This window comes from Desmodus rotundus, chromosome 2 (assembly GCF_022682495.2).
Source record: "Desmodus rotundus isolate HL8 chromosome 2, HLdesRot8A.1, whole genome shotgun sequence".
NCBI classification, from domain to species: Eukaryota; Metazoa; Chordata; class Mammalia; order Chiroptera; family Phyllostomidae; genus Desmodus; species Desmodus rotundus.
In genome coordinates, this window is record NC_071388.1 from 102491989 (window position 1) to 102505573 (window position 13585).

The window sequence follows — 13585 nt, forward strand, 5'->3', positions numbered from 1 at the left end:
ATAGTAAGAACAGAAAAATAAATAATGGAGAACATATTTGTGGTTCTAAATATATCTTATAGGTATCTTGACTATAAAACAAAAGTATCTTAGTGTTTTCCAAAAGAGTCTATAAGAAGAATCAAGAAAAATGAAGTAAAGAAGGGAAATCCAGACTCGTTAGACCAGAAGTTCCACATGTAAGGTGATGAGGGGAGGGCACAGGACCAACAGGATAAAGCTGAGTCTTGCCAGAAGAACTTCTCTCTATGAAGGAAACATAATGAGTGCTTTGCCCCGGTTCCTGTCAACTCCTTATCTTCTTCTAAATGTATGCTGTTTAACATGAGAACTTCAGCCTTTGCTTCAGCCCCTTTCAGATGTTAGCAAACCCATAGGAAGTCTTGGTAGCAGAGCAAGAAAACCTCAAAAAGGCCCAAAGATATTATTCTGCTTCTAGTCCCACCGTTAGTTATCTCACATGCGTACTCTGGAGTCAGAGAGACTTGAGCTGGAGCCTTGGCTCCATCATACACTAGATCATATAAATTTAGGAAAGTGTCTTAACTTCTCAAAAATGGGAACAGTAATGGCTCCTCTTTCAAGATTAATGTGAGGAGTAAATGAGTTATTTAACAAAACATTTAGCACAACATCTGGTCTTCAAGATTCCCCAATACCTAGCATAATTATCTTCCCAAACAGTGAGATTACAAGATTGTGACCAGCACTTTAAAAAAGAATTTACCAGAACAAAATAGAAAACACCAAAGTGCATGCAATAAGGGTAACCACTGATTCAAAAATATTTTTCAGACACACATGCGCGCACACACACACTCTTCACTGGGCCTCCTACAGTTTTTGTGTGTTGCCTTCCCTGTGTAACCTTCACCAGACAGTACATCTGGCTCTGCCTCAGGGCAGAACAGCATTTTGTATAAAACTAGACAACACATTACATTGTGTTTGTTCGTATGTGTGTCTCTACCATGAGAACGTAAGCTCCAAGGAAACTGCTTTACATTACCTCAGTATTTCTGGTGCCTAAAAAATACTGTTCTGTTGAATGAATGAGTAAATCATCAAAATCTAACAAGTATTAAAAACATACAAAAATAGTTAACCACTTGCATTTATCATTATCTGATCAGTTTTATTACTATATGGAAATTTAAATTTAGCTATAAGTCACAATGAAATTGAAACGGTTGTTCTTTTTCCCAAAATGCCTAGTGCACTCCCCTCCATCTGGAAGTGATGAATGACTGTTTCCTTAAGAAACTGAAATGGGTGGTGTGCAGGATAATAATCTTTGAAAAGTAGAACATCAAAGCACACAGATATGCTGCATAGTTGAAGTTTTATTTAAAGAGACGGACCATAGTCACACTTCCTTGTTTGAGACAAAGAAAGGTAAGGGAAGTTGTTAGGCAGAAAAGGTGGCTTCTTCTACGTGACAAACTATCCAAGGGTCCCCTTTCATGGGCACTGCAGGTACCATGAGAACACATCTCAATACCACCACCAAGCAAGTACTTGTTCAAGTACTTAATACAAAGAAACGTGAAGAACTTTAATATTTTTCATGTTCACGTACCATCACCATCATTCTCAATTCTATTTAAATGTAAGAATCAAAGTTATACAAATTCACCACCTGTACTTTTATAAAATCACAAAAAGCAAAACACAGAAAATAAATTCTAAAGAAATACTTCTGCCATCCTTAGAGACCTCAAAAATCAAAAGCTAACAGTCTATGAAATCAAGACTACATACAAAACTAGTCAAAGATAAATAAATAAATGTTTGCTTTAAAATGGAGTCCTTTATAGTAATCTTCCAAAATATGTGGTTCTAAATCATTAACAACTTAAAAACTCAAAGTTTCCAACTTACTAGGATTACAACTTTCTTGACACAGCAAGCTAAATAGATGAAATATTAAGGAAAAAAGTGGTATGGCTGCTATGTCACGGCTCAGACATTTTGCTCCCATCCCCCAAACTAATTAATGTAAATGATAATTTTTACCTAAACTTATTAAACCTCTAAGGAAACAGCTATTTCACAAAAACTTCCTTTTGTCATTTTAAGTATATTTTAAGTTATTATAAAACCCTATTTCAAGGTAATTTATTGGGCTTGGACATTAAAGACGAGTCTTAACAGTTAACATTGGCTTACTGCAAGAAGAAAGAAGATGAGCCCTGCTATACTCTTTAGGAACAAAACTAAGGAAAGTGGCAACAAGTTGTTGTTCCTCATTAAAACTCTTCCTGGACGTGAAATGGTGGTTAATGACCCTAGTAAGGTGGTAACACTCACCAGTATGAATCTTCTCATGTCTCTGTAGCAGGTACTTCTGTATGAAACGCATGTCACATTGACTACATTGAAATGGTTTTTCGCCTTAAAATAATTTCATATCCACAAATTAGTTACTGGATTAAACACAGTTTATAATTACTATTTCTGAAGAAAGATAAATCTTAGAAGCCCAAATTCTGGAAAATTCCAAATTATCCATACAAATGTTTTAAATTGTTCATTAACTTAGCAGAATTTTATTTCCTCTCAATTTTTCCCCCAAACTTTTTTAAAATTCACATCCTCACAGTCACACAAAAGCAAGACTAAATCTGATCTCTAGCCTTTAAGGGATTAAAAAAATGATATAAAACAACCTAAAAACAGAATTTAAAAATAATGAGACTAGAAGGGACTCTACAGGTTATGCAAGTGTGTCTTAAACATGTTTTCTTCCTTTCAATCTGGAGGAAGACCTACCCACGTTGTTCTCTGTGGCTAACCATAACTTTATGCCCATTTACCTGTTTTCTCCAGAACCTTCAGAACTTTCTAAACATCCTTTTTTTAAAAAAAAAAATCCTGTATCTTCAAACTTTCCCACTCTGCTGGGAGCTTTTCCTTTTAAGGAAAGTATTCTATGGTCTGCTCTATGCAAAGAAACTTTCCAGAAATCCTTAAACATTCCTCCATTACTTTCTCGCCTTTACACCACACCTTCTTAAAAGAGAAGTCTATCCTGTGTCTCCAGCTCCTTACTACCCACTTGAGCTTTAACCCCTACACTCTACTTTCTTAAAAAGCTACTCATTATCTACCTCCTTGCTACTTATTGTAATTTTTTTCTCAGTTCTCTGTCCTCTCAGAAGGTTATGCTATTGTTGATCATACCTTCCTTGGTGTTCTCTCTTCTTTTGGCTTTTGGGACAACTGTACTTTCCTAGTTCATCAAATCTACCTCATTATTGTCTTCCCCACTGCCCCCCTAATTCAATCTATGTGTCTAATCTGTCTCCCCAAAGATCTGTGATCAGTCTTTTCGTTCTGCTCTTTACAACTTCATGTTCTTAATTATCATTTTTTGTATCTGATCCCCAAATTATATTTCAAGCTCCATCTGGATATCATGCATAAAAAATAAATGCTGACAGGCTTTCAATAATACACTCTTTAGCTGTTTCTCTAGCTAAAAAGAACACATTAACCCAACTAAGTGTCTAGTTAAGATTAATTAATTTTGCACATTCATGCTGTTTTCTCATTTGAAGTTTTTCTTGATTTCCTTCTGACATTCTGGCCTTATGAAATCTCTGATTTGAAATGCCAAGTTAGCTATGGTCTTAGGAATGAATGACATTTACACAAAGGTGAAAATAACAAAGATATTTTAATGGACATCAGCCCATTTTAAATCAAGAAATACCTGTATGAATGAAGACATGTCTCTGTAAGTGATAGTTCGTTCTAAAGGCAGCATTGCAGTGCTCACAAACGTGAGATTTAGGGGTTTTCAAACCAAGTGATCCATCCTCATTTATTGTAAGAATCTAGTTAAAAAAAAAAAAGGTAAAAACAAAAGAAAGAAGTTTTAAAAATGTAACACTAATTTATAAAAAAGATAATGTCTTTTAATGCAAACAATGTTCACCAGAGACTATGAAATATTTTTTCCTAAATAATTTTGAAAAGGCTGTTAGAATGACATTATTATTAATTGTAAAGAACAGTGTGATTCAGAATGGGTCAGGCCGCTAACAAAACCTTGGAAGCTGGTTACATAAGATTTTAGTGCTCCGCCCCTCCTCTCTACAGCTGAAGTCTGACACAGTCCCTAAGTGTCCTCTGTTAGGTTGAATATAGCTTTATTTTCAATTTCAAATTCTTACATATGCAGAACAAAAGTCTTCTGTTTTAGACATAGCATAAATATCAATCAGTTAGGACCGGTTAAATAAATCATAGAAAATTAATACATTTTAGTATCATGTGGTTATAAAGTAAAATGAGAAAGCTCTCTATATACTTATATGGAAAGAGGTCCAGGATTTATTAAGTAAAAAAAGCAAAGTTCAGAATCCAGTATATAATTTTTCTAATTTTTGTATACAAGAGAGTTCCTATAGGGGTGTGCATGTGTGTGTATTTGTTTGTTTATACATAAAAACTATTTTAAAGGATGTACATAAAATGTACATAACCTCAGTTGTGATGGCTGGGGAACTCGGCAGACAGGAGATAAGGTCAGAAAGAGACTTCATATTGAACACACTTAAAACACTTTTCTAAACCACATAAATGCTTGCCTATTACCCTTCCTTCCTTCCGCCCTTCCACTGACCAGAAAACAAAGTCTTCAAGTCCTCCTAGGATAGAATTCAGAGTCTGGTCTGGACAAGTCCAGGATCTCTACAGTTATTCTAGGACTACTAAACTATTATTAAGAATATTCTTAAAAATATTTGTTGCATAAATAAATGTGAGTGGGTAAGGGAAAGAAAGGTGACAGCCTTATCTGAGTGGTCAGGTAAGAGTGGTCAGCCTTATCTTCTTGGGCTTCTCAGGCTGAGAACATTGAGGGCCTGATCTGGCCTGCACCAGGCTTCATGTATTCCCATTCATCAACCATTTGTTCAGTGGGCAACACTAAACTGCCTTCCTCGTCAGACAAGTGGCAGAGTGAAAATAATCAATGATTCCTTTTTTCATTACTGACAGAAGAAAGATGGCAGAGTATGATTTAAAGATAAGCATGTACAACTAGGAGATAAGATCGGGGGGGGGGCATGGCAAGTGAGAGGCAAACAATATTGGAGGTGGAGGCATGTGGGATGGAGCTAAGAAACTGTGTCCCACACAGGATAGAGCAATCTGGGAAACATCTTAGAAAATACAAAGCCCTTGGAAACTAATTAGGGTATGTGAATACGCACTATGACTCCTCCTCTACCCTAGGAAAGAGGAATAAGTAACAAAAAAAAGGCTTTAATTAAAAAAAATTTTTTTTAACTTTAAATTTAGGAAGACAATTTACCTATACTGTATATAAATCAATGGTAATTATTACGCAAATTATGCAGGGCTTTTGGGTTGGGGCAAACTGCCAAAGTGGTCGACAATGCTTCAAAGTCTGCGCACCAAAGTCAGCGGGAAACATTTGGCAGGCGAGTGGAAGTGGGTGCCACAGCTTCCTAAAGAGAGTCACTCAATGAGAGTGAAAAGTTTCATCTCTGGCCAGTCAGTTTAAAATTTTTTCAATGTTTCCCAGTCACAAAATAATATGCAAGTAAACACTGTGCAAAAAAAAAAAAAAAGCACAGAAATGTTTTAAAATATGATTCAAAACATTTCTAACATAAAAAGATAACAAAAAGATATTAAACATTTTATATAAAACCGAACTAAAAACAATATAGTAGTAGGTATTTTTTTCACCTATGTTGGTAAATAAGATCTATGTGCCAAAAAACATGGCAGCTCAATGCTTTCTGTGGCGCAACTGCAGGGGGAGGCTCCGTGGGAAACAAATCTGGCCCAAGTTACTTAATGTGAAACGGATGTGCTCTTGACGGTACAAAGCCCTTTTATGAAGAGTTAAGGAGGTCTAGGTCATTGTTTTCTGTCACTAGAAGTAATGCTGCCTTTCATTGTGGATTCAAGCCTTAATTCAAGGTGGATTTTATGGATGAAACAGCTAACACTGGCTTGTGAATAGTGCACTAAAAAATTTAGCATATTTATAAAGTTCAAAGACAGAAAAATCAAATTCTTAGGCATTTTATATTTAATTTTCATTTTTTCTTTTTTTTTAAGGCTAGAGTAACAAACATCTTTGTATAGAGGACACAAAGTAAAATTCATCTCACCTCAGAAGACCACCAGTGGCTCTTCCCGTCTGACTCTTGTGTCTCACTTGCCACTATAAACCCAGTGTCCAAAACCAGTGTCTGGAACATAATAGGATGCTACACATGTCTACTGATGTGGCCACCTGCTATGCATGCCAAACATTCTCACAAGCTTTAACACTTTATTCTTTTTAAAACTTTCTACAAGAAGTAATATACTTTTTAATTTTTCAAAGTCACTAAGTAGTGCCACAGAGAGGTGAGTATGCAAAGAACCAAGTCCCTCAGCGGAACAGATACAGCAAATCAATGCAGGCAAAACTTTCTTCCTTGGTATAGAGTTGGCTTCTTTTTTCTTATTCACACCCCACTCTTCAAGATCTTTTAGTAGAATGTGATCTACCAGTTAAGCGTGTTTGCCTTAGAGATTAGCTGTCTTACTTGCTACTAGTATCGTAAAATAGTTCTGCTTCTCTTTTTCCCTTCAATATATGAACACAACTGAAGAATTTGAAATTTCAAAGTTTAAATTCTGAGGTGCCCCCTATATCTCCACGTGATTTATCTTGCCTCCTGTCACTGATACTTTTGAAGATAGATGGTATATTATAAAGACCGAGCAATCAGGCTTTATCAAGAGTGGAGAAATTAGTTAATAGTATAAATAATACTCAACATACTTGATTCTTTCTTAATAGTTTAATAAATTTAAAACAACTTTTCAGTAAAAAAAATTCAGTACCAGATGGAACTCAACTAATGTGCTCTCTTTAGCTCATGGTCCATTAGTAGGTACATTTTTGTTCTGAGCCAATGTATTCTCACCTCCCTACCTACATGTATAGTGATGGTTATCTTAAATAACATACCAACTTCGCCTTCGCCATTGCGGCTCACTTGGTCGGAATATCACCCTGTAAACCAAAAGCTCGTGGGTTTGATACCTGTTGAGGGCACACGCCCAGGTTGTAGGTTAGGTCCCCAGTCCGTGTGCAGAGGACAGGCAGCCAGTCAACGTTTCTCTCTCACACTGATGTTTCTCTCCCTCTCTCTTTCCCTCCCTTCTCCTCTCTCTAAAATCAATAAGCATGTCCTCTGGTAAGGAATAATGATAATAACACCAACAACAATAATAAACAACCAACTTTAGTCAGGCAAAGAACTAAGTTCTGCCTATTCACTACAGAGATTTTTTTAGTTCTCAAGGGTCACAGCCATTGAATAACTGAAACGTGACACCCCTCAGTGAGAAAGTTTTGCTCTCTTAGAAGGCAGAGGAGGGTCCAAATCCAATTAGAAATGGAAAAACAGTGCAACCCCAAAGTCATACAACAAAATAACAAAGTCATCCAGGGCAATAACCACTTCATTTTGACCGTCCTGGTTAACTCTAAGATCCCATCCTCACGTTGCCACTTTCTTTCCTTCTTCAGGACTTTTGTTGTCTCTCAATATTAAATTTTACATATTGCCAAATTTTGTTTTTGAATGGCAAGCTGTTGACTATTGACTAGTGGGAGAACACGGAATACACACATCATAAGCATGGTACAGTAACAGATGTTCAGTATAACGATCCTTTTACAAAAGGCTATTTCTCTCATGTTTTTTTAAATAGTAGGCAAACAAGTATGTGATAATTTCTAAAGAAAGATTAACATCAAAATATTTTTAAATTATAGTTCAGTTCTGTGAAAAAATCATTTACTCAGATTCTACAATTCCATGGGCAAGTAGATAAAATACTAATGCCTTCTTTTACTAATTTTCTTCTTCATTTTTTCTCGTAACTATTATTCCTTATTTCCACTCCCCAGTCTTGAATCAGTACTTCATCTTCAAAGCCACTTCTTCCACAATCACATCAGCATACAGGACAAAGTATGCAACATGCCTAGCGTGTCTACGTCTGCTGCTTTTAACTCAATTTTCCTCATCTGATATCATTCAATTTTAAATCATTTTGGTATCAAAATCACAAACCTTTTCTGCAAACCAATGGTATATATTAAATTGTCAGGAAAGAATTCTCTAAATAGTTTAAAATCGATCTGACTTGTGGAATATGTTCTTCTTGAGTCCAGAATAACTCTGAATAATCAATTTCTGTTCAGAGCACCTACAGTGTTATAACAAACAAGCCCAGCTCCTTTATTCGGAAAGAGATCCTGGCATATCATAGACACAAAAATTATTTGCTGACAGAATGAAAAAGGAGATACATTTCAAAATAATGAGAAGTAGGTAATTAAAAAGTACCCTGTGCTCTATTTCATTAAATTACTAGGGAATTCGAAAGATGCATAAAATGTGTACAATGTTGAAGTAAGGCAATATTGTTATATTCAGTATTTTACTGAAAAGGGTTCTTAGAGTCCATCAATATTAACTCAACAACCCTCATATAATCTTCTGTGGTGGAAAACATTATCTCCTAATCACCTAATAAGTCAACGGCAAAGTCAGGTGATAAGACTTCATTTCTACAAAAACTTCTAGTATCAACACTTGAAATTCTCAAGCCTAAACATAAATCACAATCACCTTGAACTCTTTAACGTATAATGGGAAATCCTCTGAATAAGAATCTCTAGTGATGGGGCCTGGGTATCCATAATTGGAGAAGCTCTGCAGGGGACTTCTAACACAGAGCCAGGATGGAGAACCACTGACACGAATGCACTGGGCCAGAATCAAGTCCGCCGAGACTTTCCATACATTTCTAATAACTTTAGTGCTCTGTAGTCCTAACCCACCACAAAACAAAACCAGATTCAAAGGGCAATGGAATATAATGTTAAGTGGCCACACAGGTATAGCAATGTAAAACTGAGTATCACGTCATTAAGGAATGACACAGCTAAACCATTATAAGCAGTCAAGAAATAAAATCTAGCAGTCTCCTTTCAGGGAAAGGGGAAGAACGCCCTAGTATCTCAGTCCTCCCGGAGGGCTTCATTACAATACGTTCATTTTTTTTTTAACTAAAAGTTTATTATTTTATTTAATGTTTGAAAGCAAATACAGAATATATAAACTGTGTTTGCAAATATCTATTAATAGTTATAAATGTAAGTAAGTAATGCATAAACAAAATCGTTGTGGGGGGGTTATCACGGGTTTTCTCCTCTAAACCTTTCTTTAATGTTGCTGCACCGCTTCTTCAATGGTAACACCCCAATCAAATTCCATCACCCCAAGGCTCGGTTTCAGTCTTTTCAATAAGCACAATCTTTTTAAAAAATGTTTCCAACATCAACCCTAAGACATTAAAATCTGAATCATGTTCAAAAGCACTATATTTAGAAAAAAACACATTAAAGATTTCCACCAAAGTAATTAAAATAAAATCTGACATTTAAAAATGATATGTTTTTATTATGTAAAAAAATTTATTTTCATAAAACAGCTTACTCCATGACAGTATCAAATAACTTGACCCAGATCACGTTCCCTAGCCTCATTAGCCTCTTCTTCTACAGACATGATGCCAAATGTATTTTGGCAACTTTCAAGTATCAAATCTACCTTAAGATAACTAGGCTTTGCCATGACAAAGGCTCAGAAAGCAATTATTCATTAAAACCCATAGCAGCTAAAGATGATCTAACAACACAGAACTTCACATCACAAAGCTTGTCTGAAAGGGAGCCACATTTATATGGATATTATAAGCTCTGATATTTTTACTTACAGTCTATCACATTACCTTAGTTATATTTCCTGTACAGACCCCCAGTCTAATGCAACACGATGGTGACAGCATACTAAAAATATGCATAATGGCAACAATCAAGATTTGGGAAAGAGGCCAGGGGAGAGTGGAGTCCTCTAAATAAATTAAAAATCTTGAAAAACTTTAAGTTGGCTTTAAGGAATTTAAAACAAGCAACACGTTGATTTATAAATGTGAAATAAGCTTTTCCTGCTCTTCATACAAAAGGGCAGAAAGAATATAATGAAAAATCAGAAGTACGAATTTTTAAGCACAAGCCTGAGGAAACGTAGAATAACTCATTGATTATGCCTCATAGTCTAAAACTCCAGACACAAAACCATTCATCTGGAGACTGCAGACCTGTGTTAAACACAGTCCACAACCACTCTCTGTCCCATTACATGTAACATGTCAAAACAATTTTAAAATAATTTTTGTTATTCTCATATCCTGTCTGCCACACCGTATCTCTGGTCATTTCAGCATCCTAAGAATTCCCTAAAAAGGCTGCCCCGAAGTATTTTCTTATATAAAATATACTTAGACTAGGCCAAATATTTCATCTAGAACTACAGAGATATATAAATACTGTAATACCTTTAGAAATATAATACATTACAAATGAACTTAACTACCTCCAATAGAAAGCAAAATAGCTTAAACCCTATAAAAATCTGATCTCTATACTTACAAACACCTAGAGCATACCACCAAATAAGACTCTACTAAAAGATAACAGTAGGAGTTTTAGTCAGTATTTCAGAATATATTACAGTGAAGAACAGCCCCAGAAAAATATGACAAAAAAAAATCAAAGAAAATATAGACCTTACACGTATTTGTTGTTCTTAGACTTGAAATAAATTTCTCATAGATCAGCAGTGAACCCAAAGTAGCATAATCACTATCACAAACCATTTTAGAAGTTAATTTTCTCCTCCAAACCTGGTATAGTTCTTTAATGAAGAACCTGATTTATTCGTTAATGAAAAAACAAACAAACAAAAAGTATCACATAAATTGCTCAGAAAAGCATTAACTCCTAGAAAAGAGGACAGAGGTATTTCAGAAAACATGAAATACAAAATGCCAATAATTACTAAAAAAACAAATTTAGTATAGCTGGTAACTAAAGAAAATAAAATTTAAACTATACTGAGACGCCCATCTTAAGCTCCAAAAAAGCAAAGGCCCATTCTCCAGGCTGATGAGAGTGTGGACCGACACTCCTTAAGTCACCGAAGGTACTTTTCTGGAATAAGTAACACTATCAAGAAACCTTTTTAAAAGTTCATGCCCTTTGATTCAGTAGTGTACAAATATCTATATACAAATATTTTAAGTGCAGCATGATTTAAAATGAAGGCAAAGAGAACACAACTTTCCAATAATAAAGCAACCACTGAATATGTGATATAGCTAAAGAATATTATGCAGCTAGTATCTTTATAAAAACCATTAACAACTTTACATATAAAAATAGCTTACACACATTTCAACTGTTAAAAATCTGGAAGTCCTCTTTATCTACAAATTTGAAGATAGTAAGGGAATATGGCAGAAAATTAAGGTAGCTATCTCTAGCCTCTATACTTTTCAATCTTTTCTGTAACAGACACATTTGTGTATGCCCAAAACAGTGTATGTTGGTAAATATTTAACAACAGGTTAAGGGGATTGGGGAAGGGTTTACTGATTTCCATAGTGTAAGCAGTCTCACCATGGTTACTTTTAAGCTACCAATAGTTTTAGCACTGACTTGCAAAATTCCTACAGTCTTAGCAGTCAGCTCTGGGAAGGCAGTACCAGCTGGCTCCAACACACCCCTGTGCCCAAAAGTATACAAAATATATTAATAATGATAATTATAATTTAAATCATAAATGCAAAAACAATTAGCCATCAAAATAAAAGGTTATGTTATATGACCTTTTTTAAAAAAGCGTTTTCCCTTATATGAGGGAAGAAAACAAGAGTTGAGATTCCGGAGGAATGCCAAAGAGTCAACTATTAGTGTACTGAAGGAGGGGGAAAAAGCAGGCAATTCCTAATAATGTTTACTGGGTCACTAGCTTACTTATCCATTCAGTCACCCAAAAAGTACTTATTGATTATCTACTGTATCATGCCCACTATTCCAGGATCTTGGTTTATAGCTGTGAATAGAATAGGTCCCTGCCTCATGGGGCTTGCATTCCATTCTAATACAGATGTGCCACAATTTTTTCCTGATGAATAATTGGTACTGAGTTTTCCTAAAACCGTAATATTAAAATAAGTAAAATTAATATGAATGAAAAGCCAGGCACTCACTGCATACCATCTGTCAGTTTTTAAAGAAAAGAGAGACACAGGGAAAGAAAAGTTTGATTTTTAGAAAAAGGACACAGTGAAAAAGAAGTGAAAAAATGGGAAGCAGTGGCCCACCACCTCCATGTAGGCAAGCATCCCTTCCTCCTGATGAAGGTGACACAACATTCCAAATTTACTAAGCCATGTGATACATTCTACATCTGCCTTATTGTCCAGTCAGATGCCTGCCCATGAGATTAACCAATAGTTTGGGATTAATAAATTAGGGACCACCCCCTTAATAATATTCTCTTACTTTTGCAGGAGAACGTTGTTTCCGTTTCTTCTTTTTCTGTAAGTCTACTGGTTCTCTGATTTGCTTTTTGTCTCTCATCAGTTGCTCAGATACATCAGTAAAAGTAATTTCCTGCTTTACACTTATCTGTTAGAAAAAACAAACCAATTTTAGAACAAGTCCATGGTGACAAGAAGCTATTGCATGTTTAATCCTCTGCTCCTTTGTGAACCCTCCAGCATGTGGCTCCCACGATGATCTATGTGTGGTACAAGTAAACAGTGCATCGGAGAACTCATTAATAGGCAACTGAAAAATAAGAATTAAGAGTACATAAACTGAGGGATAAAATAAGATTTTACAAACATTTACCTGGTAAAAAAGAAGTCCTAGGAAAGATAATTATAAAGACCTACCAGAATAAAGCAGAAGTCAAGACAGTAACATAATTTCACTCCCACACTTAAGGAAAGTGATGCTGAAAAGTTAAAAGCACTCACACAAAAAAAGGCTGAATTCCAAAAATCAATAAAATATTGGGAGAAAGATGGAGTTATTAGACTTCACAAGGGGCTTCTTCTTAATTTACAAAATATCAGAAAAACTCAAAATTCTAAAGGTAATCATGTCAAAAGAAAGGTAAGACAAACAATAAAAATGTAATTATGTCTAAGCACCACACTTTTGACAATATTTTAGCCAGTCTTTTCCTGGCTTCTACAACAAACCATCACCCAATATGTTTATGGAATTGCATATGGCTTTAGGCTGGCTGCTATGTGCAAGACACGATGCTACCTACAAAATAACCATAGAAATACTACAAAAAAACATTAAGATGTCAACACTATCACCTATTTTCAGATCTCAGTTCTCACAGATAATAAAGAGTTGTTTGTCCTAAAAAAAAATACACCAGGGTTCTAAGGTCACTAATGGCAGTGTCAACTCTTATAAGGAATTGATGGTGCTCAGTCATCCACCCCTCACTGCTACATTTCCAATCTATCTTTGAAATAAAAACACAAGAATCTTAAAACTAAGAAACCTTCAACTCAACAAGCTAGGAAATACATTAAAAATATTTGGCCCTCGCACTGTATGAGGTCACAGTAAAGAGTCTACAGCCTGGAAGAGGGCCCT

The 13585-nt window shown here is 35.4% G+C and overlaps 1 protein-coding gene across 9 annotated transcripts in view; it reads right to left on the reverse strand.

Moving 5' to 3' along the window:
- Positions 1–13585, reverse strand: part of ZNF148 (zinc finger protein 148) — a 126576-nt gene that overhangs the window by 23649 nt on the left and 89342 nt on the right. For all 9 annotated transcript variants that reach the window (XM_045185947.3, XM_024577992.4, XM_053918477.2 and 6 more), the window contains 3 exons: positions 12464–12589; positions 3716–3839; positions 2311–2394 (listed from right to left, as the gene is read on the reverse strand). In XM_045185947.3, the coding sequence (XP_045041882.1) occupies positions 2311–2394; positions 3716–3839; positions 12464–12589 (334 nt within the window). The remainder of the gene's footprint in view (positions 1–2310; positions 2395–3715; positions 3840–12463; positions 12590–13585) is intronic.